This window comes from Alligator sinensis, unplaced genomic scaffold (genome assembly GCF_000455745.1).
Source record: "Alligator sinensis unplaced genomic scaffold, ASM45574v1 scaffold808_1, whole genome shotgun sequence".
Classification (NCBI taxonomy): domain Eukaryota; kingdom Metazoa; phylum Chordata; order Crocodylia; family Alligatoridae; genus Alligator; species Alligator sinensis.
The window spans coordinates 721,133-749,019 of NW_005842255.1; the positions used below are offsets into that span (position 1 = coordinate 721,133).

The following is a 27,887-nucleotide window of genomic DNA, read 5'->3' on the forward strand; positions in this document are numbered from 1 at the left end:
TGCAAGAGAGTTCCCGCCATTTGAATGCAAATTTGTGTCCCGCTATTGGCTAGTTCTAAATTATTCCTACGTGGCGGCTGGGAATTGGCTTGCTGGCCATTTAAAATTTTGTGCGACTTCCGCCCAGGTCGGAGAACTTTGAGCACACTGCAGAGTGCCTCTAAAGAAATCTGACTTGCAGCTGAGCTGATCGATAGACTGATCACCTATCGATTCTTCTCCCCGTCGCCGAGCGCAATCCCCGAAGTACCCTTGCCCCGCCGGCTTGATTTGTGGACGGAGGAGCTAGCCTGAGCCTTGCCAGCTGGAACAACTAACATAGTTGTTCATACGACCGGACCGTCAGCGTCGCAGCTACAAGAGGCGTAAGTAAAGTTTTGCAACCAATTAAGCCTTGTCCGCCTCTCTATTCACCAGCCCGCCCAACGAACGAGTAATTATTAAATCACCTCGAGTCGGCTCTGGCCGTCCAAGACAGAAACAACGTGAGGGAGGCTGTGAACTGTGAAGTTCAAGGTCTCTCCGAGTCTGTAAAAGGACCTCCTGGGGCCTCCTGATAAATTATATTTCAATCCTTTAACAATTTATTTGTTTGGTTTTTACTTCAAAACCCTAAAGGATCTCCATGTTTTTGTATGCAGGATACTTCATCCTTTTCTCCTAAAATGTGGAAGATTCTCTCATTACACAAACTAAGAAATAGGAAGTCTACAACCTCACAATTTTTATCCTTTTCAGAATTTAGGGTAAAATGTAATGCCTCACCTTCAGATTTTCAGTGACCTCTCAATCCCATCTGTACTTTTTCTATATGTGTTTTTAAACATAATTTCTGATCACATAGGCTGCTTACAGACTTAAAAAACAAAAATGGTGATTTACTTTAAACTCACACCCCCACACTGAGCCCAGCACATGTTCAGAACTGGCATTGTGCTGGTTGGACTCTGTTTGCCCAATATCTATACAGATTGGGCACTTTATTGGAGCTTTTTTGGTGCTTTGATTAAATCAGTTTTTAGATAAAAGTGCCAAAAAGCCCCACTGAAGCACCTGATCTTTACAGAAGCTTCAGACCTGGATCAAACTAAAGCACTGCTTCTTCCAGTAGAGCACACTTTTTTCCCCCTACATCTGTCAGCAGCCATGCTACCCTCATACAGAGGACAGAGTCTTCGTTAAAAATATTTTTAAAGCATTCGACATTCAGGATGCATGCACAACCTAAAAGAAATCTAGGAGTCAGCTATGAACCCAAATTAATAGGTTGTTCTGTTTTGCTATGTAAAAGATGCACTGGGGTGCAAGATAGAACACAAATGAAGACAAACTCATATTTTATCTTTAAAACAGCCATTTCTGGAAGTCAAATCTTGGCCTACTGAATTCAATAAGAGTTCTGCCACTAACATCAATGGTGCCATTAACTTCAGGTTTTCATCCTGGGTGCTCAGTTAATATAGTTAATCAATTTTTAAAGTCAGTCTCAAGACTCATCACTTCTGCTGATTTTATTACCCTTATTTTTTAAATTATCTGACCCTGGATTTCATACTGCATTTCTCAGATCACAAAATGCTGCTACTCATATAGTCCTTGACATCCATGTGATGTGTTGCAATCTATAGCGCACCAAACACAAATACATATCCTATATGGGGTGATCTTCTCTAATATTTTGGTATGGAGGAACGGCTAGAAAACTGATTTTTGGCTCATGAAATAATTGAGATCATTACTCTGCCCAAAGAAGGATTCTCAATTTTTTTCAAAAGGTAAACTATAACCCAGGAAAGAAACCTAATCTTCTGGAATCACAAAAATATAAAAATAAAACAGTATCTTGCCATGTATTTTATAGTCTAGTAAAAAAGAAAGAATATAAGTGGTTATTTCTGAATTTATATGTTTGGAAAGCAATTAGATGTAATAGCAGAACACGTCATACAGTGGGTATATTTAATATGTTCATTCAAGTTATAGAGATATTCTCTGATCTAAGCATAAGAATACTACTGGAATTAGTATATAATTAAAATAAGCAAACTTACTGTGGATAGGTTAAACATAAAAAAAGACATGTTAAATACTCAGCATACATCATTATTTGGCAGACTAATTTTAATGTATCATGCAGGATGCACTAGATTTTCTTTTCAAACAACCATACTGAATAATCGGGTGCAACTGATTTTAAATATCATATACACAGTTATTAAAAATAAGATTATTATTTGCTTGTTTCCTAATTCTGTATCATGCTTTTTTCAGTCAACCTTTCTATATTACAAAATTAACTGAATATTACTTTCATTCGTAATAAAATGCCATAATGTAGATTTACTAGAAACAACAGCTACAAGCTTGCTGTATTCTATTTAATCAATCTGAATAGAAAATGAAAATAAGGCATCTTACCTTAGACCAAAGATATGAGACTGTTCATAATTGAATAAAGAGTGAATTTTAGCTTCTGAACTCAAAATTATAAGTCTGTCAATGATATCCTGAAAAAATATAACATTAATGTAAATTCTTTATTCATTTATTTACATTTCTAACATGTTTACTTATGTATGAATGGTTCTTGGAAAGCATGGCACTACTCAAGGAACTCACCAGGTTTTTTTACAAATTTATTTTTAAGACATTACTGGTCTTTAGAGCTCCTTCTCCCACCAAAATCAATAGAGAAACTCCCAGTTACTTCAATGGTTCAGAAGCAAGCCAAATACCCATTTTATTTACAGACATAAAAGTATATCTCTACCAAAGGACATGAATACAAGCTTTTACAATGCAACTGTTGCATCAGCATGATTTTGTAGCAATCCCAGTGTAGCAAAACCTCTTTCATTCATGATCAGAGGTAGGAGAATTTAGCTAAATTGCACCACTAGAAGCACATGTAGATGTAACATTTAGGTCATAACTAGGGCTGCATGCTTCTGAGCAGCAGTTTCCCCTGCTGTTTAAAGTGACTACAATGATGCTTGTCCAAATCCTAATGTCACTAATTATACATCAAGATACTGACACATCAATACTTTAATTTCTATTAAAAGTAAACACATGAGAAAGATAGCAAGGTATTACATTTAAAAAATATGGAAAATTAGTTTTATTTAGTACCTGGCTAATTTATTTAACACCTGTGGTGCTGATCAGTCTCTATAGAAACAAAAGATGGCCACAGGAGATGAAAAGCAGTCCAGTTAGTCTTGCATCCAATCTAACTACAGCCAGTACCATGTGTTTCAGAGGAGGACAATTACAGAATAACCTGCTCATGGGGAACATATTTTCCCTAACTCTGTAAGGGTTTCATTTGTCTAATTTTATTTTTTAGCCTACAGTGTCTATTGTAACTGTAAACAACCAGTGACTGCCTACTGTTTCTCCACAGTTATAAATGAATTATCTCTCCCTCTGGTTTGTTTTATATTCAAATAGCAATTTCTAAAGCAATAATTTAATTAAAAAAAAAAAAAACAACTACAACACAAAATTCACAAAAACATCCAGTGATGCCATTTTCTTAGATGCAAATGTTGTTGGTGGCAGTCCCTCAATTCAAGGATGATCTCTACCACAGCTCACTGAGGAGTCTTGAGGTGACTAGAAGCCAGTCCTTCAGCCACACACTTGCCTGAAGAAGTTGTAGATCTTTCCACAGGGGAGGGTAACCTGTAGACCAGGATATCTCTCCTTTTTCTTCCTCTGCTCTCTCTTCTCTGCTTCAAAGGCAAGATGTCTTGGGCAACTGGTTGGTTGAGGATGTTGAGGTTGTGGCACAACTGAGTCAGTCAGCAGCCAGCTCCTCCCAAGTCTTGACATCGGCATCCCTTTTCTTGGGGTATGTCTTCAATGTGTCCTTGCAGCATTTCCTCTAGCAACACGACATCTTGTTTCCCATGGCAGAAGCCTGCACATGACTTTGTTTAATGTGAGGAAGCTGGTGTACGGAAACAGCAACCACACACTCTTAACAAGGTGGACATGTGAGCCCAGTTGCAAGGGAAACCCTAGACAAGAGGAGACCTCCATCTTGTCTTCTTCTATTGTTACAGTGGTTGAGATCCTGACCTAATTTGCTTCTTCTTTCACCTAATTTGCCATTAAGGACTTGGAGTTTAGACTGTATTGTGTCTAGAACCTCTCCTCATGCCTGCTTGCCATGGGCGACACTGCCAGAGGAGTGAGAGACTCTGGGTGACAGCTCTGAGGATAGCTGGGACACAGAAGCCTCTCTACAAGGTCTCGGTCATGGAGAGGACAAATCAGTCAAAAGAAACAAACCCAGTAAATCCTTAATGGCTTTGTTTACTCTGGATGAAATCCAATTTGTTGTATCTGCTTCTTGTTTAAGATGCACGGCCTCAGGAGCACCAGAGAGAATCACTGTCTGACTCTAGACCAGTGTGGCTAGAAGCCACACATTGCACAGGCAATCCTCCCAACAGTGGGTATCATTGGTGCTGTCCCCACCAGGCAGCACCAGCAGTAAGCACACTCCCCCAGCTACGCAGGCTGCACAGGCAGCACACAGACCCCTACTGCACAGTAATGGGTCATCAAGCATCCAGGGTCTGCAGGACACAAGTTAGCCCTGCTATAAATCAATGAGAAACTTCAACACAATATTAAAGAGAAATTTAGGATCTTATTTTCACAAACTCCATTAGTTTATATTTCAAATTTTCATGAAATTAAGTTACCAATACAAGTAAAGTAACATCCAATATAAGGTATAAAAGTTTGGGAAAAGAAACTGTTTAAAGCAGTCTCTCATATTTAAAATGTATTAATGATTCATTAAGGATTTAAAAAAAAATGTTTGTTTGTATGCACAGAAAGAAACTTAGATGTTGAAGTATTTTTGTCTGACAACCATAGCATCTTCTCATATTTATATGCCCTTAGGAAGGACTTTGCCATGATGGGGCAGAGATGAGTTCTGTAAACCTTGGAGGGAGATAACTGGGCCACTGGTAGTCATTATGGAGAAATAAAATTCTAGAGGGAAACCGAGGAATGAGTACATTTGTAGAGACGCTAAGGAGTAAAACTGTACAGCAGCTAATGCAGATATAAAGAGTATAATTTGAAGACTCTATATCAGTGTACTCTATATGAGTACAATTTGAGGACTCGACATAGATCTTTATATCATACATCTATGCAAGTAAAACTGGCATGATATTAAGAAACACTTTTTACAACTCTAGACAAATCACTTAAACTAAAAGTTTTTTTAAAAGTGTGCTGTATGCGCTTTTATCGTCACCATAAATTAAGAAAGCTACAAATCACTACTAAAGTTTCACATAAACCTTGTAATCTTCAAAACACGGAATCCCTTTCAACACAGGACTACTCCCTTTAGTGACTCACAAAACATGCCAGCTTGACTTTGAACAGAAGTATTCAATCACAGAAAAATGGAAAGATACTTCCTCATTATATCACCTAAATGTACCTAGAGAATGTTGTCATGACCCAAAGGGTATGATTGTGTGTGCGCTTTGGCACCGCAGAATTATTTCCCGCCACGAGGAGCTTTCTTTGCACAGTGCAATTCTCAGTTGCATAGAGAAAACCCCGGTGCAAAGGAGTTCCCGCCATTCGCATGCAAATTTGTTCCCCACTATTGGCTGTTTCTAAATTATTCCCACGTGGCGGCTAGCAATTGGCTTGCTAGCCGTATAAGAGGCTTGAGCGGTTTCCGCCCAAGCTGGAGGAGGAGGACTCCACAACCATCTCGTGGAGGAGGAGAAGGAGGACTTCACATCTTGTGAAGAACTCTAAGTGCTGCGGAGCCTAACAAACCCAGCGTGTGCCTTAAGAAGGATATAGGGGCCTGATCAACCTCTAGCCTCTCCCCGTCGCCGCCTGATCCCTCGACGTACCCTTCCCTGCACGCTTTCGTGGAGAGTCACCTTTTGGACTCTCATCGTGGTATCCGGAGCTCTGTCAGGGTTCAAGAGGCTCGAGTTTTCTACGGGTCTTGTTCGAGCGAGTTTTCTTTTCATTTGTAACTGCAACTTAAGCGAAGTTTTTCCTGCCTGCACCGCGACCATCTACGGTGTAAGTAAAATAATTTTTAATCAACCGCTACGTGTCCGTGCCTAATTCTAGTCCGCCGTGCCGAATTCCCCGACCCACATGCCAGGGCTGCTGGCCACAGCCCGCCGCGCACCCCCGAAAGCCTCGGACTGCTCCCGGCCCGCACAAACGTAACAAAAATAAAAACACTAACTTCCTGATCCAAAAGACAAAACTACAAACTAAAAACACTTTCTTTTTCTTGAAATTAACAGTTGTCTAAGATCCTGACTTCTGGCTGAAAACTTGCTGACTAATCCTATACATCGCTGCAATACAAATATACCATTTTGATCCATTAACAAAGATCTAATTTTAACTGCTTTCAAGGTTAGTGTTGAAATTTGCATGTGATGTGTGATGCGACAGGGAGAGACATTTCTTTTGCATGTGGGGGACAGTGAATAAACTAAAGTGAGGAAGGTGAAACCACTACTTAAGGTCACTACATTTAGATTATAACTTGACTAGTAATTTTGCTTTTACATTTGGGTTGTTGCCATATTTGCCTCATGAAACCTAACATGCTACCTTTTTTAATTTTCATGCTGAAGCTACATGTAAAGCACTCAGTACTATGGGGGTGGCATTACAAATGTTCTTAGGTCGCTTTGTTCAAGAAAGAGTAATTTTAATAAAAGTAACATAATAAAGATCTTCAAATTAGGTAAACATTTTCGATTACTCCTAGGATTTCAGAGTGAAATTCATGTTAACACAGAGTACCATGTGCATATACTGCCCTCATGCTGTACACAATAAAAAATACGGAAAAATAGTTTTAAAATATAATACTAAACAGCAGACAGAGAAACTATTTTAATGTTAAGATGATATTTGTTCAAAGTAAAACTATATACTATTAAATTTAGAAAAAAAATACTTACTATAATACTTGTAGGAATTTCACGGAGAGAATATTCAGGTTTATTTGGTATATCCTGGTTACCTATGAGCTCATAAATAGCAGGATAGGATAGCAAGTTTACCAGAGCTAGAAAAGACTGAGGGTAGGGGAGAAGGAACACTGATTCATTAAATATTTATAGTTGCAGAGCCAAAATACATATTCACTTTTAACTAACATTAAATTATAACAATATCAGTTTCTTCGGGTTAGGTATTGGCCTTACCCTAACAAAGGTACCTTGCTCTATGAAGTGAAATGAAACAGCTAGAACTACCAATCAAACACCTATGGATCACTATTAAGAGCCACTGGCAGGAAAATCTATGCAGATACTAAAAGGACAGTATTGCCAGTGTAGTATATAAGGACTGTGCAGACTTTAGGACTATTTAGAAGCATATAAAAATCAGTGAAAGCTGGGAATTCTTCCATGGAGAGAACTTTAGAATTTGTTTAGATGCTACACAACTTGTCTTGTACTTGTAAATGTTATAGATCATATATACATGTGCATGTAGCTGTCCCTGATTCTCAGACAAATTTACTGCTATCAGAAAAAAAGCAAATGAAACTCATGTGAATCAAGCTACCTATGAATCTGGTATCAAATTAATTTAATCCCATACAAAACCTTCAGTCAATTTATGTCTACGTCTATTTTGGCCAACTATGTGCATATATTATTCTAATGCAACACCTGTATATCTGAATTTGTCATACTACTTTAAGACCTTCCATTTTTTTCCAAGATGATCCTGTATATCACTATGATATAATTTGAAGAAATCCTTGCAGCACTGACCTTCATGACTACATAGGGGTCTGTGTCATTCAGTTATTATTTAAATATTATACTATAACCATTTTACCATATGTACCTAAAGTGGAAAAATGCTGATGAAAACTTAAGCTAAAATTATATTTGACATGGGATGCAATGCATAAAGGGCCTTCATGACAGCATCTGTTTATGTATGCGCAGTGACACCAAACTGTAGAAACCTGGATAATTTCTTACCTTTTGGCAGCTCCGGTCAATGGGATCTACTGGAGTAGATTTTGGACGACTTATCCTAACATCATCCCTTCCACATTCCAGAACAGCCCACAATTCTGTTAAAAGTGCTTTTATATATCCTAAAATTGAATATTTGATTTAGTCATAAAAATGCTAAAAGTACCATTAAAATATATATATTTTTTTTATTTTTTTTTACATTCAATACATTGAGAATTCTCAAAGTTATTTATATGGATGAAATCTTGAGAGAGAAGACTTTGGGGAACACTTTTTTTAATATTAATGATCTTATGATCCATCCAGCTTCCCATAAATCAGAGACGATCACTGTGACTACTACAGAAGTCGTTCATAAGGAAAAATAGTATCACTACAAATTATTTCTTGACGTATTCTTGGGTCCTTTTCATATATCATTTTGCTGGAGATAAGAAAAATCTAGCAGTGTCCATGTGGTTCTCATAGACCACAATTTTGGGAACCACTACGCTATACAATATAATATACACTTGTATATAGCTATACAATAAAAAACAAGGATGTAGGATATCTTGTCAGTACATAGCTCACTTATTTGCATAATGAAACAGGAGAAGTTTTACGGTAGTATCAGTACCATTTTATAATAAAAATCATGTGGTTAGCCAACTTAAGTATGACATTATAGAATCATAGAAAATTAGGGTTTGGAAGGAACCTTACATGGTCATCTAGTCCAACTCCCTGTTCAAAGCAAGATCAGTCCCAAACGTTATCATCCCAGCCAAGGCTTTGTCTACCCACGTCTTAAAAACCCCTAAGGACAGAGATTCCACAACTTCTCTTGGTAGCCTATTACAGGGCTTTACTATCCTCCTCGTAAGAATTTTTTTTCTAATATCTAACCTAAACTTCCCTTGCTGCAACTTGAGACCATTGTTCTTTGTTCTGTCATCTGCCACCACTGCAAACAGTCTAGATCAGAGGTTTTCAAACTTTTTTTTTAATTGCATACCCCTTCCAGATTTACCAGCTGCCCACATACCCCCACAAGCATATATTTTTATATTTTAACCCATTAAATGACAATTATTATTGTAATGAAAATTAAATCCACCATTACACAATTTCTCCCGCATACCCCCAGAAACGTCTTGCAAACCACCAGGCATAGGCGTACCATTGTTTGGGAACCCCTGGTTGAGCTCTATCTTCTTTGGAACCACCTTTCAACTAGTTGAAGGCTGCAATTAACCCCCTCCCCTACTCCCAGTCTTCTCTTTTTCAGACTAAATAAGCCCAGTTCCCTTAGCCTCTCCTGATAAGTCATGTGCACCAGCCCTCAAACCATTCTTGTTTCCCTCCACTGGACCCTCTTTTCAATTTGTCCACATTCTTTCTATTGCGTGTGTGTGGGGGGTCAGCAAGACTGGACACAGTAGTCCAGATGTGGCCTCACCTTACCAAATAGAGGGAAATAATCACTTCCCTCAGTCTGCTGGTAAGACTCCTACTAATGCAGGGCAGTATTCTGTTAACCTTTTCACAACAAGTGCACACTGTTGACTCATATTCAGCTTGTTGTTCACTGTGACCCCCAGGTCCTTTTTCTGCAGAGCTGCTGCTTAGCCAGTCAGTCCCCATTCTGTACCAAAGCATGAGATCATCCTGTCCTAAGTGCAGGACTTTGCACTTGCTTTTATTGAACTTTATGAGATTACTTTTGGTCCAATCCTCCAATTTGGCTAGGTTTCTTTGAATCCTAGACCTACCCTCCAGTGTACCTACTACTCCAGCCCAGCTTGATGTCCTTCACAAATTAGTTGAGGGTGCATTCTATCCCATCATCCAGTATCAATGTATATCTTCAAATGAAAATGAAGGGGAAAGAAAAATATACAACTTCTGTACATGTGCTACTATAAGTGCTAAGCAATACTTAGGACTTTATTCAGACTTGAACAAATGCATTCTGGTATAGCTGAACATCTAGGCTGCTTATTTAAAACTTCAGTTTGTCGTGAATCAGAGCAGCCGCCGGCAGCCATCTGACTCACACTGGAGTGTTTAGATTTAGAACTCGGCAGGCGGGTAATTGATGGATGGAGTGGAATTAACCAGGCACAGACACGTGTAGGTTATAAGAGTTTGTTTACTTACGTCGCCTAGATAGTGATGACGACGCAGGCGAGCCTTTGTTCCCTTACAGCTTCGGTTACAGAGTTGAGTACACGCATATAGCTTCGGTTACAGAGTTGAGTACATGCAGTTAGGTTACAACGAGATAACGACGGACGTGGCGACGGAAGTGGCGCCAGAACGAACGGTCGGGCTTGCAAGACTTTCTACGTCAATATTTTACGCTGACGGGGTGATTGATTGGGAATTGATCAAGTTCCCAACTCTCTGGTGACAAGCACAGGTGTTTCCTGTGAGATCCCCAGAGTTCTCCGCCTTGGGCGGAAACCGTCAAACTATTTATAGGCAGAGGTGTTTGACAGAGATACCCAATCGTGAACCATTATATGGAATCTTTAATTTTTGGCAGGTGGCAGCTCTTTGTCTCCTCAAGTTACAAGGTAGTGGGTTAGGTTTCTCTACCTGTTACGTGTGCGCTACGTGTGAGGAGCTTACGCTTATTTTTTGACCAATTATATATAGTTTCCCCTAGCATTTTATTTCAGCTGACCAATTATCTACAGTTCTCCGCCAGCGTTTTGTTTCAAGGAATTTTGGCAGGGATGTCTTTTAACCCTTAATTGTCAAAATGAGGATGATTTGAATGGTATCTCTTGATCAGTGACATGGGCACAATTTAATTGGGTTGTGACAGTTGTTTTTTATACAAATAGTCATAAAATGTGGTTAGGCTGCAGATCTAAAAAAGATAGATGGATTTACTTAAGTAAATCTCCAATTCCTTAGAGACTCCAGATGTTAGTTCTGGACAATGTTCATCTATCCCAAGGTTTCTGTCATACAACATACCCAAGACTGAATTCTGTTATTTGGCAAATTTAACTGGTATACGGATTTATCAGAAGGGATTAGTGAGAAAAATTGGGCTGTAGGAATAGTAGCTGGCAGAATTAAACAAAACAAGATTGAAAAAAACTTGTGTTTCATAGAAAGTTGTCTAAAAATAATTGGTGGAGGTTATTTCAGCTTCCTTGATTGGAAGAGTTTGCCTGCCTTTTGTGACAGTGTATGTACACTGTGTCATCAATGTGCGTCCCCAGACGGATGCTCTCTGGCAAGCATCATATCCATCCACACCTCCTCACACACACATAACCCAGAAACCTGGTGGTAAAGCCATTCCAAAAGCATCTTCCCATGGTCACTCATGAGACCCTCTGGTATGCTTGAAAGTAGTGCTGGAAGCATCAGTGAAGGAGCTCCTCTGCTTCATTTTCTTGTTGGTTGCATTTTGTTTCTAGTCATACCTGACAACCTTTTAACATATTTAATTCATGATAAGGCAATGTGTAACTACTGATAATTCAGTTACCTGAGCTCTCCAGAGCTACCGCACCTGGAGATGTTGCTGCCATTTGTGTAACAATCACTCCATAACCAAATTGTTCACATCCATTCACCTATTAGTAATAAATATAATAGATAAAACAAATCTAGAGGCCATAATCAAAATATCCATGCTCTCAAAATCATTTTACATGTTTTTATTTTTCTATAGTATTTTAAAATCTGTAAGTAAATACATTGTTAGATATTAATATTTTAATAGTACTCCCTTTTAAACCTTGCAAGATAATACCACGACACAAGCATGTTTAGCAAATAAGGAATTTGTTCAAACATAAGAACACAAAAAGTGCCATCCTGGGTCTGATCAATGGTCCATCTAGCTCAGTATCCTGTTTCCAACAGTGGCAGGGGTAGATGATTTAGAGGGAGAGCACTGAACTGGATATATCTAGAATGATCTATCAATTCATGACTTGTCCTAGCATCCACCATAACTGGTTTAGACATGTCAGAGGTAACAACTCCAACTAGTCTGTTCAACAGCTATTAATAGGTCTATCATTCATTTGTCTCGTCCCATTTTGAACCTGACTATGTTATCTGTTTCTACCAACTCCTGTGGCAATGAATGTAAAAAAGTGACTCTCCCAGGAGAAATTAAATGTCTGTACATGGCCTGGCAGAATGCAATGTGACTTACAGTATTTTAATGTTTTTTCAACTGTACATATATATGAATGATGTCATCCCAGAGCACTGACCAGGTTAAAGATCCAATCCCAAAGCCAAACTCAAATTCCATTTGAAACTGAATATTAAAAATGATAATATGTGACATTATTGATGACATTTTTCACAGAAGCAAAAGAAATAAAACAATATAGTAAATATAATGAATGCTGAATTATATTTTAAACTGACTCTTCCAGAAGTTAACTGATAAGCAACAGTTTATGGCTTTACCTTCTAATTATCTCTACCTTCTAAAAATGAGTAATTGTATGAGAGACTACTCTGCCTACCTGGAATTTTTTTGACAATCTGCTGAACATAAAGCTTGCACATTCATTTATGGTGCCCGTTTTCTGCAGCAGAAGTAGTCCTTTTGGAGTAGACGCAAAGTTTAGCAAATCATCTAACAAAGTTTCTTCCCATACCATACTGAAAAGATTAGCAAAAAGATTGTTAATGCAGTGGAAAATCAGAGGGAAAAAATTACAAATAACATACATTTTTTGCCCTGAACCTTTGTTCCTCAAAAAATATTTATTCCATCATATTCCAAGATAAAAATGTGCCCACGAGAGTTAAGATACTAAAACATCTATTGGAAAAATGAAGCTCTTAACATTAAAGGAGATATGCCTTTCTCTCAAGAAGAATACTGGCTTTCAGCCAATACACTGACACTCTTGCTACATGATATTTTGGAGTGTAAACAGCATTCAAACAAACAGTGCTTTTAACTAATAACACATCAAAGCCATACCAGAAAAACTGCATCAACTATTTTGTTTTACTACTAATGAATTATATTTTTCTCAAAGTTTTCTCCACAAAAGACAGCAAACTGTGAGCCAATTTTACACAACTATGAGGTGTCAGGAAACACTCTAAGTATCTTTAAAGCCCTCTAATAAGGACAGCAAAATTGGGGAACCTCAGTTCAAGAATTGTGATTTCTTATAGCTACCAACCGTAACCCTGGCAAAAGCCTAAGAGTACATGAATACATTACAATAAGATCAACCTAACTAGAGTTAGGATGATCTGAATGCTAATCTGTGTAGATGCTCCGCAGGGTTTAAACTAGGTCAAAAATGGCAGGCCTGATCTAAGTTAGTTCACCTGAGTAGGTGAATAACTTAGATCGGAAACAGGTTAGTCCAATCTACCAAACATCTGCACACATTTGGAGCTCAGGCCCAGGTCAGGAAAAGCCCAACTACTCACCCAAGCCCCAGGAATGCGTTCTTTCTACCCCCTACCCTGACCATGCTATTTTTAGCCCCTCAACTCCCCCCAACCCACCCACAGACCCAACAACCCCCCCTATAGACTTGTCACCCCAACTCCGATCCCACCAACCCCTACATAGGTCCACTAGCTCTCCCCAATCCTTCCTGCTCTTCTCCTCACCCCAAGTTACCGACAGCAGGTTCCCAGCAGGGCTCCCAGCACCAGCAAATATGCTGGTATCTGCCATTCCCGACCTAAAATCATGCAGCTTAAAGTAAGCTGCATGATCACAGATTGGCTGCAGCAAACATTTGTAAGCACACATTTAAGCTATGATAAAGTTTAGTATTGTACCCAAAATGATGTGCAAATGTACCAAAGTAGCAGTACTTACATATTCTGAGACTCTTGATTTACCGAGGAAAGGAAATCTGCACTAGCTACAGGAGTTGGAATTCTTTCTGCAAACAAACTTGTCTATAAAATAAATAATACAGTTAATATTCACAGCATTTTAAACAGCAGCACATAGTAGTAGTTTTTCACTAAAAAGGATAAAAAGTGAGTATTTCTGTAGACTGGTGTAGAAAAGATTCCTTGTTTGAAAAAATTTTGCTTAAAAGAAAAATAAAAGATGTTTGTAGTCTTGCTTTGTTTCTCATTTAAAAGGGTCCCCATAGTACAAAAATTTCACCCCCCCCCCCCAAAAGAAAAAAAAACAAATCAATGATTTATTCTATCAGCATGGCAGAGATACTAAAAAATGCTGGAATCATTATTACATATTTGATATTTAGTTGATCTGGCCTGAGGTGTTGTGAGTCTTCTGAATCAACTTTACTTAACAGTCTAAATAATCCCATCAGCTTTCAACAAGAGAAAAAGAATGGACTTAATGGACTTCATGGGGATGTTAATGTAAAAAGATATTGAAACCAGTTATTTAAGAAACTAACATTTTAGTCAAGATTAATTATTTAAGGTTTTTGGGGTTTTTTTTTTTAGCATTTAGGGGACATTTCACAGCTTGGTCAAAAGAAAGTGAACATTACACATTGTAAATGTATAATTTTAGTGAGCATAATAAAATTATATTATTCCACATTCACATGATCAAATACATCTATAACAGGGCTGTGAAGTATATTTTTCTGACCTGTCAAGTCTCCTTTTAAAATTTATCTCATGACAGCATCTACCCTAGAATTCTACCAGCATCTATCTTAAACACAGGCGATATGATATTGCTTCCAGTATTTAAATTATCTTGAAAAATATCCATTAAAACCAGCAACTTCTACATGAGTAGGAATCTATCATACATGTTGGTAACCCAGCAAAGTCTGGAAATCTTAAAGCTCTTTACAAATGTTTGTGGTTTAAATCAATCTAAAATTCAAGTTGGGAGAGCTGAAAATTTGGTGTGCCTTACCAGTTTGTTCATCATTAATACACTGAATACAGAACAGTCACAGTGCAATCTTAATGTGACCTCCAATGCAACTTTGAAACAAAACCCATCAAATATGGAACTGGCAATGTATTATTTCTCTTTCTCAGTATTATCCTTATATGACATATTTTTGTCTAATTTTTTTTGATATTTTTGTCTAAATGATCTTCTGTACAATGACAAGAGATTTGAATGTGCATAGGGGTGTGTAGATCTGCCTAACTATAGCACTTAATCAGAACAGGTAATTGGAAATGCCCATCAAAAGCTTGTGAGTTCCATAGCTCTAAAAATTAAACGAAGTAACAGGTTAGTTCAGGTAGACGGAATAGCATTCTCATTATAAAGTGCAAAGATAGGAAATCTACTGAGTTATATAAAAATGACAACACCATATATATAAACTAACTCCCTTACTTTCATGGAATTGTAATCTAGAGTTGTCAAAACAACAAAGCCCTAGGTTTCAGATCAGGTTTATTCAATTAAAATTCTAGTTTATCATGCTGAATTTGGGATTCTAGGCAATTACATATTTTATTTTCATTTAAATAATAATTGATCTTTGTCTTGCATTTATGAACAAAAGGAGTACAGGTCCTGTATTTATGAACAAAAAGAGCGAGAAACATCCAAACACTGAGATTCATAGCATCTGTTATATACCTATAAATTGCTGTTTAAATTTGCATTTGTGATTGTTTATATTACTCTGAATTACTACTTAATTCATATAATTACACATGCATATTTATATTGACTTTTAATTATAATGTGTGTGTATCAGTAATATAGAAGAAACAGTACCTTTTTTCCCCTGTCTAACTGCCCCATTTTCAGTCTCATTTTTACAGGACTGGTTTGGTCTCTGTTTGTAAGCAAATATTTTTAGGAAAGTTTGAAACCAGCTTTCAGTTATTCAGTTATCAGTTTTCTGTTATGGGGAACAGTGGTAGACAGTTAAGTTACATTAAAGGCCACTGCCCACTGAGCCAGCTATAAGTTGATGCATGAGAAACAAGGATTTTTTGGTAATATTGGACATATTATATAGTTGGGAGAGATGTTAGATAAGCTTTTGGATGCAAAGTACCCTTCCTCAGGTCTGGTAAAGAACTAGATACAGCCAGCCTAAGTAAATACTGAATAAAACAATTACTTTTGTTTAAGTCCAAAACAGTAACTTAAAGGAAGAGAGAAGAAAGAGTTTCGGAGGAAATATCTTTTACTGGACCATGTATCGAGTTGGGAGGAATATCAGACAAGCTTCTGGATACAAAAAATGCTTCTCAGGCCTGTAAGTAGTGGCTATAAGGCTGTGAAGTCAAAAGCAGACAGCTATGATGTTAACTCCATTCTCTGTCATTGTCTACAGAAACCACGCTTTAACCATGCTAGTCAAATGGGCTAATAGGAACAGTGTGATTTTTTTTTTATTTTTATCTACTGAAAAATAAAGAGGACCATGACAACCAATATGTATGATCAGCTCACCTGAGTCATAAAAACAGTAGGTACAGGACTGCATGGTTTATTCACTGAGTTTCTTGTTAAGATAAAACCTACATAACTCTTGAGGTTGCAAAAATAGTGGTCTCTTGGCATGCTTCCTAAGGTATAAGAGAGATTTCCTGCCTGCAAATACTGTAAGGGTGCTTGTACATGTGATGGGGGTTTAGTCCTCAGGCTTTCAGTCTATGCCCCTTAAATTGGAATAGTGGATTTTTAACTGAATTTCAATTTAGGGGCTTCCATCACCATTACAGCGAGGAGCCCAATCCATTTTTTTTCCCCAGCAGAGCCTGCCCTCAGCCAGAGATCAAACTCCTGACAGGCCAAGCAGCCCCTGAGCTGCAGGGGGCCCTGGTCCTTCCCTCTGTGGTGGAAGACCCCCCCAGGGCTGCCTGGGTCAGCTGCTAGCAGGCCTGGTGCTATCCCAGCTTGGAAGCAGCACCTGGCTGGATCCAGCTTCCCCAAGCACATCCACGGAGCAGCACCCTGTGCACGGCCCCACCGTGTTCCTGCTGCCTGGGACTACCCAGGAACAGGCTGACTTTCCCCTGGGGCAGCATGGGGAGGTGGAAGACGGGCAACTTGGTGTGCTGGTGGCCAGAGAAGGCAGTAGGGACAGCGCACGGAGTGCTGGAAGCCCACCCAGCCTGAACTTCCCCGAGCCTGCCCAGGCATCCAGTGCCCTGTGCACAATCCCCAGTGCCTTCTCCAGCTGTGAGCACACTCAGCTACCCTCCTGCTGCCTCCCCACACTGCCCCAGGGGCAAGCCAGGCCATTTGCAGGTGGTCCCAGGTGTCGGGAAGGTGGCGGGGACAGTGCATGGGGTACTGGAAGCCCCAGCAGGCTCAGGGAAATGTTGGCATCGACACCTACAACACAGTCAAATGGGTCACTAGTTGGCTGGAGGGCCACGCCCAGAGAGCGGTGGTGGATGGGTCATTTTCGACCTGGAGGGATGTGGGCAGTGGGGTTCCACAGGGCTCAGTCCTTGGGCCTGCACTGTTCAACATCTTCATCAGTGACTTGGACGGGGTGTAAAAAGCACCCTGTTCAAATTCGCAGACGACACTAAGATGTGGGGAGAAGTGAGCATGCTAGCAGGGAGGAATAGGCTGCAATCGGACCTAGACAGGTTACAGGGGTGGGCGGATGAGAACAGGATGGGTTTCAACACTGAAAAGTGCAGGGTACTACACCTGGGAAGGAAGAACCAGCAGCAGACCTACAGGCTGGGGAACTCCCTTCTCGTCAGTGCAGAGGCAGAAAAGGATCTTGGAGTCATTATTGATGCCAAAATGAACATGGGCCGCCAATGTGGGGAAACGGTCAGGAAGGCCAACCACACCTTGTCATGCATCCACAGATGCATCTTGAGCAGGTCCAAGGAGGTGATACTCCCCCTCTATGCGGCACTGGTCAGGCCGCAGTTCAAATACTGCATCCAGTTCTGGGTGCCGCACTTCAGGAGGGATGTGGCCAACATGGAGCAGGTCCAGAGGAGGGCCACCTGCATGATCAGGAGTCAGCAGGGTAGGCCCTACGAGGAGAGGTTAAGGGACCTGAACCTGTTCAGCCTCCACAAGAGAAGGCTGAGGGGGGATCTAGTGGCCATTTACAATCTAGTCAGGGTGGTCTAACAGGCTTTGGGGGAGTCCCTGTTCCCCCAAGCACTCCCAAGAGTGACAAAAAATAACGGTCACAAGCTGGCAGAGGGTAGATTTAGGCTAGATATCAGGAGGTGCTACTTCACTGTCAGGGAGGCTAGGATCCGGAACCAACTTCCAAGAGAAGTGGTGCTGGCTCCTACCCTGGAGGTCTTTAAAAGGAGGCTGGATGAACACCTTGCCAGGGTCGTTTGACCCCAGTACTCTTTCCTGCCATGGCAGGGGGTCGAACTTGATGATCTGCTCTGGTCTCTTCTGACCCTACAAACTATGAAACTATGGATCCAGCCGAGTGCTGCCTCCGAGCTGGGGCTTCACTTAATAGATTGGGCCCCTCACCACTTCTTCCTTCAGCAGGTGCCTGTGGCTGCCAGATATCTGCTGAAGGGAGAAGCAGCGAGGGACCCAATCCTTTTTTCAGAGGAACCAGGGGCAAACTGGTTCCAGATTAAGGGCTGCAACATTACAAGTAGCAACGTTGCAAACTAAACTACATGGGGATTTGGTTTAATTTGCAACATTGTAAACTCATTTGAAACCCCCAAACCAGGCAGACATGGTTTCCTTTAAGCCACACAAAGGAAATTTTTGTCACGTGTACGTTGTGATGATCATCATGTGTACAAACGCGCTAAGATCTCCTAACATTTCAGTGGTGCCCAACCTAATAGTTCCAAATTTTCAAGTGGTTTTTTTTCAGTTGTTTGTCTGAAGCCTATAAAATCCCTTTTCTAAAAATGCCTAACACATTATCGCTTTTTGTTTGAAATGACAGAAGTAGGAATCAATAGCAGAGACTACAAAAGCATAACATTTGGTAATAGGATTTGTTTGACATTTACTGAATACTGACCATTGGCAGGCCACAGTGCTAAGGGAGCTCCTTCTCAGTGGTCAGAAAGAAATAACCTATGAACAACAGGACTGCTCTAATGCCTCCAGAGGTGGTATAAATAACTTAATTTAAACATAAGGCATGGAAATTCTAAGCTGCAGGAGGTTCAGAAGTAGGTCCAAAGACAATTCAGTGAAAATTGGGTTTACAACAACAATATAATCACTCTAATGAAGTGCCTTGGCAATTCATTCTCATGTCACTACATCAGAACTTAAACAATTTACTTGAAAGAGTGAAACATTTAGACAGTAAAGTTGCATGTGTTTTGTTTTACAAATGTACTTATGTATGCAATAAGATTACCTTTTTCCAAGCCTCAGCAATGGATTCATGCAAACCATAAGGAATCAGTACCTGCAGACCTTCACAGGTACTGTATATCTGACGGCATACAAAAATGAAAGCTCCTTTAAGGACTGGTAACAGGTCAGATCCAGAAAAGAGAGAAATGTTGTCATCAAGAAGTTCCTTTGTAAACTGAACAATTGTATGAACTGCGGCAAGGCTAGAAATAAAACAACATATTGGAAATGCTGTTCTGTAATCACTCGTAATACTAATGCTTGAAGTTCCTCATTTTGCTTATCCCATTAAACTTCTACAGTGAGAATGTAAAACAGACCTCTGGCTAACTGCAGCATTGAGGTCATGTCCCTTTAAACCGAGCCCTAAAAATGAGGAAAAAAATTCATATTCAGCCACAGGAAATAAAACAGTCAATTGGACATCTTCCTTTGACTATAGGTCCAAATTGAAGTAAATGAACCAGTTTCCTTTTACCCAGTTTAAAGGCCTATAAATCACATGGCAGCTTTCTGCAACTAAAAATCCAGTTGGGAAAAACAACAAGAAACACGTTTTTAGTGTTGGCATCTGTACTTCTACATACAACCCAGACAAAAATTTCCTAGTTCTTCATTTCCCTTAGTTGAGGCCTGGTTCTGAAGTTTTCCATGTTGGAAGGAGACTAGAGTGCAGTTATTTCTTGTCCGAAATATTTTTCTCTTATTCCCTTTTTGTTCAGAAACATCTGCTATCTATCTATAGCTATGGGCCTCCACTCAGGAGGCCTGCTTGACAGTTCCACCAAACATCCTAACCAAGCCCTACATGTCAGCTATTACCTTATGAACTGGCAATTTGGCTATTTTGAAGGACCAGTTTCCACTTTTGGATACAGTATCAAGATTTAATTTCTTCATGCCCAACACAAGGGGCACCCCTTCACAAGGAGGTAATCAACACAAAGCTGTTCCTCAAAACTCAACATGAAAATTCATTTTCCATGCAAAACAAGATAGTTTGTTTTTTTCAAACATTTTTCTGTTACAGCAAATACATCAACAGGACCTTTGGCCTCCATTGTAACACAATACAGTGACTGTGCTCACATACCAAGACCTCCAGGTAGGGATTGTTATTCAGGCAATGTACTTTCCATGGAGTCGGGTGTAACCACCTGCATATTCTCAATCTCCAGTCAATATATATACCATCAAGGCTGGTCAAATCTAACTGTTTTGCAGATTAAACATTTAATCTCATAAAACAGCCTTTTCAGAAAAGATAGTAAACTTAAACTATGTTTATATGAATCTCCTTGTTTACAGTTATACTATGCAGATAAATGACTGATGCAAATGGGTAGATGTGTATGACCATTCCCCATCACACAGTCAACTCAAAGGCAGATATAATTCAGCCTATGGTATTAGTATTTAGTGTACTATTTGGCATGCAGAATGACCTCTTCTTATGAAAACTTCAGGTTTGTACAAGAGAATATATTATATATCATGAAGTACAAAGTATAGTAGCACAACTCTATTGGCACAGATATATTTAAAATGCGCACCATTTCTAGTTATAAGTGGTTCTATTCTTACACTACTTAACTGTCACAAGCATTATGTTGATCCACAAAACTTTATCTTTTTATGTTGGTTGAAATGCTACATCTCACAAATTAAAAAGCAAAAATTTTAACAGTGAGTTACTCAATGCAAAAAGAAAACATTAGGCACTATATAAAATATAGGAACAGTTGGATAACATAACCCATGTTTTATAAGTGTAATATAATTCATTAAAGTAATTTCTTACCTATCCTGTTTGGTAGAATTTGCTTTTCCTCCATAAAGAAGAAAAGAAAGACCATCTTCTACATTTGCAATCCTTGCTAAAATGTCAGCTATATGCATTAATGTGGTCTCAGGGCAACTTATATACATCTGTTTGATCTAAAAAAAAAAAGTTTTAAAGTATGTTACACTGATTTTTTTCTAGATTTTTACATTGAAAGCTGGCCCACATACATAGTAATTAAAAGTCACCTTTATGATGGATGTTCAATGGCCTAAACAAAAAAAGTACCTCTTCAAATCCCATCATATAAAAATCTTTATTAGAAATGGCACCAACTACGATATATAATGATGTTAGGAAAGTCCAAGGACCAAATGGACACAGCGAATAGACTACCTTCCCATATAGACTTTTGTGTGCATAATTTTTGCAGTAATATTAACTTAGAAACTGATGGGGTAAAACTGATGCACTCTCTTAATGTGGATAGTTATACCAGTACAAAAATGTTTAAGTGGTATGCAATATACCAATATAAATAACTGTTAAAAGTTATCTCTATTACTGTGTAACTGTGTCTGCACTAGGGGACTAAACTGAATATTACCTTGGTTTCTAAACCAATACTTAAATCAGGGGATTGGAACGGAGCTCAGTTATGTAGTCTGACCCCTGTACTGATACAGGATGTTTTATTACTAAACTAAACCAGAGACAGATAGATAGATGTACGCAGGACCGTCCCTGGGGGGGCGGGGGACGGGGGTAAATAGGGGCGACCACCCCAGGCCCTGTGCTTTGGGGGGCCCTGCTGAGTGGGGCAGAGCAGCAGCAGCGTGGAGCTGGGCGGAGTTTGGCAGAATGGCGACTTTGTAGCCAGCTACTTGCTACCTCCCCCCCGGCCCCCCAGTCACTGCCAATGGCAGCGGCAGTTTCTTCAGGTCCGGGGCCTGTGGGATTGGAGTTGGGGCACGGCCCCGCATGAGCCAATTTGCCCCGGGCCCCGCACCCTGCTCGGGTCAGCTCTGGATATTCGGCCTCTTTTTTTTCAAAATCTCCAGTTAAGGAGATCATTACAGAGCAGGAAAAAACAAAAATACCACCACCACCAAACCGACCAAACAAACAAACAAAAAAACTAAAACCTCCATGTAAGCTAAACATAAGAGGCTTTTTTACACATGCAAGTGCTGCAGTGCTGGGTGCTTCAAAAAGCACCCAGTGCTGTAACACATGCAGTTGTATAAGCAGTGAAATGCACATTAATGCAAAGAAAATGGCAGCAATGCATTTCTGAACTGAAACACCTCAGACGTGCTTTAGTTCAAAAGAGCACCACCACCATTTTCTGTGTGCTGACACGCATTTCACTGCTTATATAACTGCAAACTGTGCAGCGCAGTGCATATCAGCTTGCATGCAGACCAGAGTTGATTAATCAAGTCTGTTCCAAAGCGGTGGATCTGTAGCACATCATGGGACAAAAAGGTACATTTAGAAATGCCCAAGGTTCTTCAGCAAAAGGTTTTAGATATATTGGTAGAGAGTATAGGGAAAATAGATGTTCTACTGCCTATTTTTTAATTGCTACTAGAGTCTCAAGGATTAACAATCTTTTACTCTCCCCAAAGAGAGTAAAGGATTCCATACATTTCATAGACAGTAGGGGCTGGAAGGGACCTCATGAAGCCATTGAGTCCAGCCCTGCTGCCATAGGTATGATGTCTGCGGGGATCAAATGATCCCAGAAAGACAAACATCCAAATGACTCTTGAATGACTCCAGAGTAGATACTTGCACCACCCCTGGGGGGAGTGTGTTCCAGGCTTGGACACCCAGACAGTGAAGACATTTTTTCTTATTTTCAATCTAAATTGGCCTTCCAGCAGTTTGTGGCTCCTGGACCTTGTTATTCCTCAGGGAGCTCTGGTGAACAACTGTTCTCCCAGATCCTGATGCACTCCCCTTATGTACTTATAGGCTGCCACCAAGTCTCCCCTGAGCCTTCTTTTCTCCAGGGTGAAGAGTCCCATGTCCCTCAGCCTCTCCTTGTAAGGTTTGCTCTCTTGACGGGTGGCTCTCCTCTGGAGTCTCTCAAACTGGGGGGCCCAAAACTGGATGCAGTGCTCCAGTTGCGGCCTCATCAAGGCCGAGTAAAGTGGAAGGATAACGTCCCTGGTTTTGCTAGACATGCATCGATGGACGCATGCCAGAGTTGGGTTAGCTTTGCCGGCCACGGCATTGCATTGGTGGCTCATGTTCATTCTGTGCTCAATGAAAACCCCCAAGTCTCTTTTGGTCATGGTGCTAGTGAGCGTAGCACTACCAACTCTATAAGCATGATGCTGGTTGTTCCTCCCAAGGTGGAGCACCCTGCACTTCTCTACATTAAATGCCATCAGGTTTTGGTCCACCCACCTTGCAAGGGTGTCCAGGTCGGTCTGTACCCCCAGCCTGTCTTCTAGTGTGGCCACCATCCCCCATAGTTTAGTGTCATCTATGAACTTTACCAGTCCATATCTGACTCCTGAATCCAGATCACTAATGAAGATGTTGAAGAGTACCGGCCCCAGAACTGAGCCCTGAGGCACTCCACTGGTCACCTTGCGCCACGTTGATTTGCCCCCTTCAACTATAGTACATTTTGGGTCCGACCCTGCAGCAAGTACCCCAGCCACTGGACCATGAGAGGGTTGAGACCACAATTCCCCAGCTTAACCTTGAGGACATCATGGGAGACCAAGTCAAAGGCTTTCTTGAAATCCAGGTATATAATGTCAATTATTGAGGCAATGCGTCACCTGGTCATAGAAGGTGATGAGGTTGGTAAGTCAAGACCTTCCAGTGATAAAGCCATGTTGGCTGGCATTCAGAAAGTTTTCTTCCATTAGCTTGTTGCTGATGGACCCCTTGATGATTTTCTTCAGGATCTTTCCAGGGATGGATGTCAGGCTGATTGGCCTATAGTTCCCTGCATCTTCCTTCCTTTTTTGAATATTGGGACCACATCGGCTCTTTTCCAGTCTTCTGACACCTCACCCAAGCACTACGAGTACTCAAATAACTTTGCCATAGGGCGTGCTATGATGTCCGCCAGCTCCTTCAAGACTGTCAGGTACATGCCATCCAGGCCCACAGACTTATGGATGGCTTGCCTTTTGAGGTATTCCCTCACTTGATCAGAGTCAATTATGAGCCCATCTCCCACTCCCTGGAAATTTTGCATTCTGTCTGACAGTGTGATCCACTTGGGTGGGTGGAAAACTGACGCAAAGTATTCTTTTAGGAGATTGGCCTTTTCTTGCACATCAGACGTCAGCTGCCCCATTTTATCTCGCAGTGGTCCAATATTGCCTTTGTTCTTTTCCTGATTGCCCATATATATGAAGGACTTTTTGTTGTCCTTGATTGTGACAGCTAGTCTGAGTTTGGTTTCTGCCTTGGCTTTTCAGAACTGCTTTCTACAGGTGTGGGCAAGTGTTGAGTAGTCCTCCTTGGTGACAATTCCCATTTTCCATTTGGTGTAGGCTTCTCTTTTAAGTTTCAGGAGGTCTAATAGTTCCCTGTTTAGCCAAAGGGACTTTCCTGCCCACCGACTGCATTTCCTGCAGGACAGGATGGACTTCCCTTACACTTCTAGGATTGAGTTCTAAGGAATAGCCACTCCTCATGGACTCCACTTCCCAAGGGGCCATGGTCTATTAGTGCCTGACTAACCAGTCTCCCGAGTTTGTGAAAGTCTGTCTTCCCAAAGTTGAGGATTTCTGTTTTACTGAGGGACTGGCCCGCCCTGTGTTGAATGGAGAAGGTGATCAGTTCATGGTCACTGTCACCAAGCTACCCCTCGATCCTCAGATTGCTCACCAGATCATCCCCTTTGGCTAGAACCAGATCCAGCAGTGCCTCTCCCATAGTCAGCCCATAGACCTCCTGTGTTAGGTAGAGGTCATCAACGCAGGTGAGAAAGCTACACAACCAGTCAGATTTGGCCATGTGCTCTTCCCAGAGGATGTCGGAGAAGTTGAAGTCCCCCATGGCAATCATGCACCAAGAGTATGCGGCCTCATCCAGTTTACTATTGAATTCTTGATCCAGTTCTTCTTCATGGCCGGGAGGTCTGTAATAGACTCCTACAGGTATATCTCCTTCCCTATGCTCTCCCCATTTTTTAACACAGAGGGTCTTGAGGCACCCTTCTTAGTTAGTGAACCCTGTTTGTACGGAGGTGCACTGCTCCTTGGTGTAGAGAGCTACACCCCCACCCCTCTTCCCAACACAGTCCCTCCTGTACAGGGTATAGCTTTCTATACCCACAGACCAGTCGTAGGTGGAGTCCTGCCAGGTCTCCGTTATCCCTACAAGGTCATAGTCTTTATTGCAAAAGAGAAGGGCCAGTTCCTCTTGTTTGTTTCCCAACCTCCTGGCATTTGTGTACAGGAAGTTGAGTCTGCCATGAAAAGCCATAGGCTTCCTTGTGTGATGGGATGTGACCTTTCCTTGGGCTGCTGTCAGAGTGGGTTCCCTTGGACTACCCAAGCTGTTACTACTGTGATTGGCATGACCTGGGCTAGAATTGTTTATTGACCACCTGGCCCCTAGCAATCTTAGTTTAAAGCCCTGTTGAGTAGGTCAGCCATTCTGATCGAGAAGAGCTTCTTCCCTTTCCAGGTGAGATGAAGGCCCTCTCTTCCCAACAGTCCACTACCTCTCTCACTGAAGTGCAGACTGTGGACAAGTAGCCAAAACCCTCACAATGGCACCATCACTGGAGTCTTTTGTTCACCTCACTGATGCACCTTCCCCTCTGGGTCCTGTGACCCATGACCGGGAGGACTGAGGAAAAAACTACGCGAGTCCCCAGACCCCTACGTCCAGCCCCAAGAGTGCTGTAGTCATGTATGACCTGGCTGGGATTGCTCCGAGCCATATCATTTGTGCCCACATGGATGAGTAGCATGGGATGGTGGTCGGAGGGCCAGATGAGTTTGGAGATCCCCTCAGTCACATCCCGGACATGAGCCCCAGGGAGGTAGCAGACCTCACGGGCTAAGGGCTTGGGGCAACAGATTGGGCTTTCTGTCCCCCTCAGGAGGGAATCGCCCATCACAATTATTCTGCATCTTCTGTTGGATGCATTTGCTAGTGGCCCTCCATCCTCACATGTTGAGGATGGCAGCTTGCCTGGCTCTCCCGATGTGAGCGGCTGAAAATGGTTGTGCAGCTGCAGGGGGGTTGTCACCCTGGTGCAGTGCCTCCTTGGGCCAGAGACTACCTTTGTCCAGACAACCCCTGGCTGGACTTCATGGTGGCTCTTTATTTCCACCATGGCATCACCAGTCATTGGGTAGAGAGCTTGGAAGTAGGTGTCCAGTTCCAGTTATGCATCCCAAATGGTGCACAGCCTCTACACTGTTACCTGGAGGTCCCTAATCTGTCCCTCCAGGGTCTCCACCGTTGACCACACCCCACAAGGGAAGGTGTCAGTGCTCCCAAACCCAGCTGTCTGCATCTGTGCCAGGCAGCCTCCATAGGAAGCCAGGAGCTCCATCTGGGTGGAGACCGGGACCGTGGGTCTTGCATGGGTGGGGTCATGGACCACAGGCTCTGTATGGATAGAGGACGGAACCATGGGTTCAATTTAGGTGGATACCCTGGTGGTGCCAGAGCAGAGGGGTTCAGGTGCAGGGGGAACCTTGGCGTGCGACACATCTACTACTGCGCAGACCCTTCCCTTGAGGCTCACTGCCTGGAGCCTTGTGCCCTCTTGTGGAAAGTCCCACGGTAACTCACACGCCAGGCCCAGAAGCATGCCTATTTATGAGCTCTATTCACGTGGCTCCCTGGGGGACTGGGTGAAGTAGAAGCCAGGGGGCATGACTCTCCTCGGCTCCTCTCAGCTGCCTCCCCACAGCTGTGCTAACCCCCACCAACCATGGACCCCACTTATCTCTGGCTGTGCTGGGGGTCAAGGTTGGGTTCTGCAGCTCTGCTGGGGCTCCCTGAAGGGTCCTAAGTTCACGGGGGTGCAACAGGCTTCCACCCATGTGTCTCACTCCAGACACAAACCCCAAACTGCAGTTTCTGCCATTGGCAAGGCCTTTTAAATCCTGTGCATCTGCAGTGGGCCCACCACCAGCTCAGGATCCCTGACCCACTGGAGAAAGGGGCAGGAAAGTGCAGCCCCCTTCCCCTAACGTGCCAGGCAGCTCCGGTCGCATGGCTCCCTGGGGAGCTGAGCCAAGTAGGAGCCAGGGGGCATGACCCTCCTTGGCTCCTCTCAGCTGCCTCCCCACAGCTGTGCTAACTCCCACCCACCATGGGCCCTGAGACTCTGCTGGAGTCCCCTGAGGGGTCCTGGGCTCATGGGGGTGCGACAGGCTTCCACCCATGTGTCACTCCAGAGCCGAACCCAGGATAAAGTTACGTAAATTTTTTATACATAATCTATTTGTTCAAAATTGACCATCTCAGGCAACCAAAACAAATATTTTTCCTTAAAATATTCTTCTTTACAACAATTACTAAATCAAAATAAGATATGGAAGAATTTACACCCTTAATATACCTTTTTTCACCTTTCATCAATATAATGAAACAGAGATACAACAAGCAGAGTTGCCACCCTGGGCAACCCCTACAGGAGAGTAGGGGTGAGTAGGGAAGGGCAGGGAGCACAGATCCCAAAAGATGGGGAACACAGTTCTAAGCATAAGGGAGGTACATGGCTCTGATACCAGGGAGGAAGCTGAGGTGAGGGGGTGAGAAGGTGCGGGGTTCCAAGAGTTGGGGGGGGGGGGGGGGGGAGGCAGTT

At 41.7% G+C, this 27,887-nt stretch overlaps 1 protein-coding gene across 1 annotated transcript in view; it reads right to left on the reverse strand.

Moving 5' to 3' along the window:
• TBC1D32 (TBC1 domain family member 32) overlaps window positions 1–27,887 on the reverse strand; it is a 170,900-nt gene that overhangs the window by 90,736 nt on the left and 52,277 nt on the right. Inside the window, exons 16-23 of the mRNA XM_025208839.1 lie at window positions 21,095–21,231; window positions 19,295–19,496; window positions 13,858–13,940; window positions 12,527–12,665; window positions 11,527–11,614; window positions 8,034–8,152; window positions 6,993–7,109; window positions 2,419–2,507 (exon numbers count right to left, since the gene is read on the reverse strand). Coding sequence (XP_025064624.1) covers window positions 2,419–2,507; window positions 6,993–7,109; window positions 8,034–8,152; window positions 11,527–11,614; window positions 12,527–12,665; window positions 13,858–13,940; window positions 19,295–19,496; window positions 21,095–21,231 — 974 coding nt within the window. The remainder of the gene's footprint in view (window positions 1–2,418; window positions 2,508–6,992; window positions 7,110–8,033; window positions 8,153–11,526; window positions 11,615–12,526; window positions 12,666–13,857; window positions 13,941–19,294; window positions 19,497–21,094; window positions 21,232–27,887) is intronic.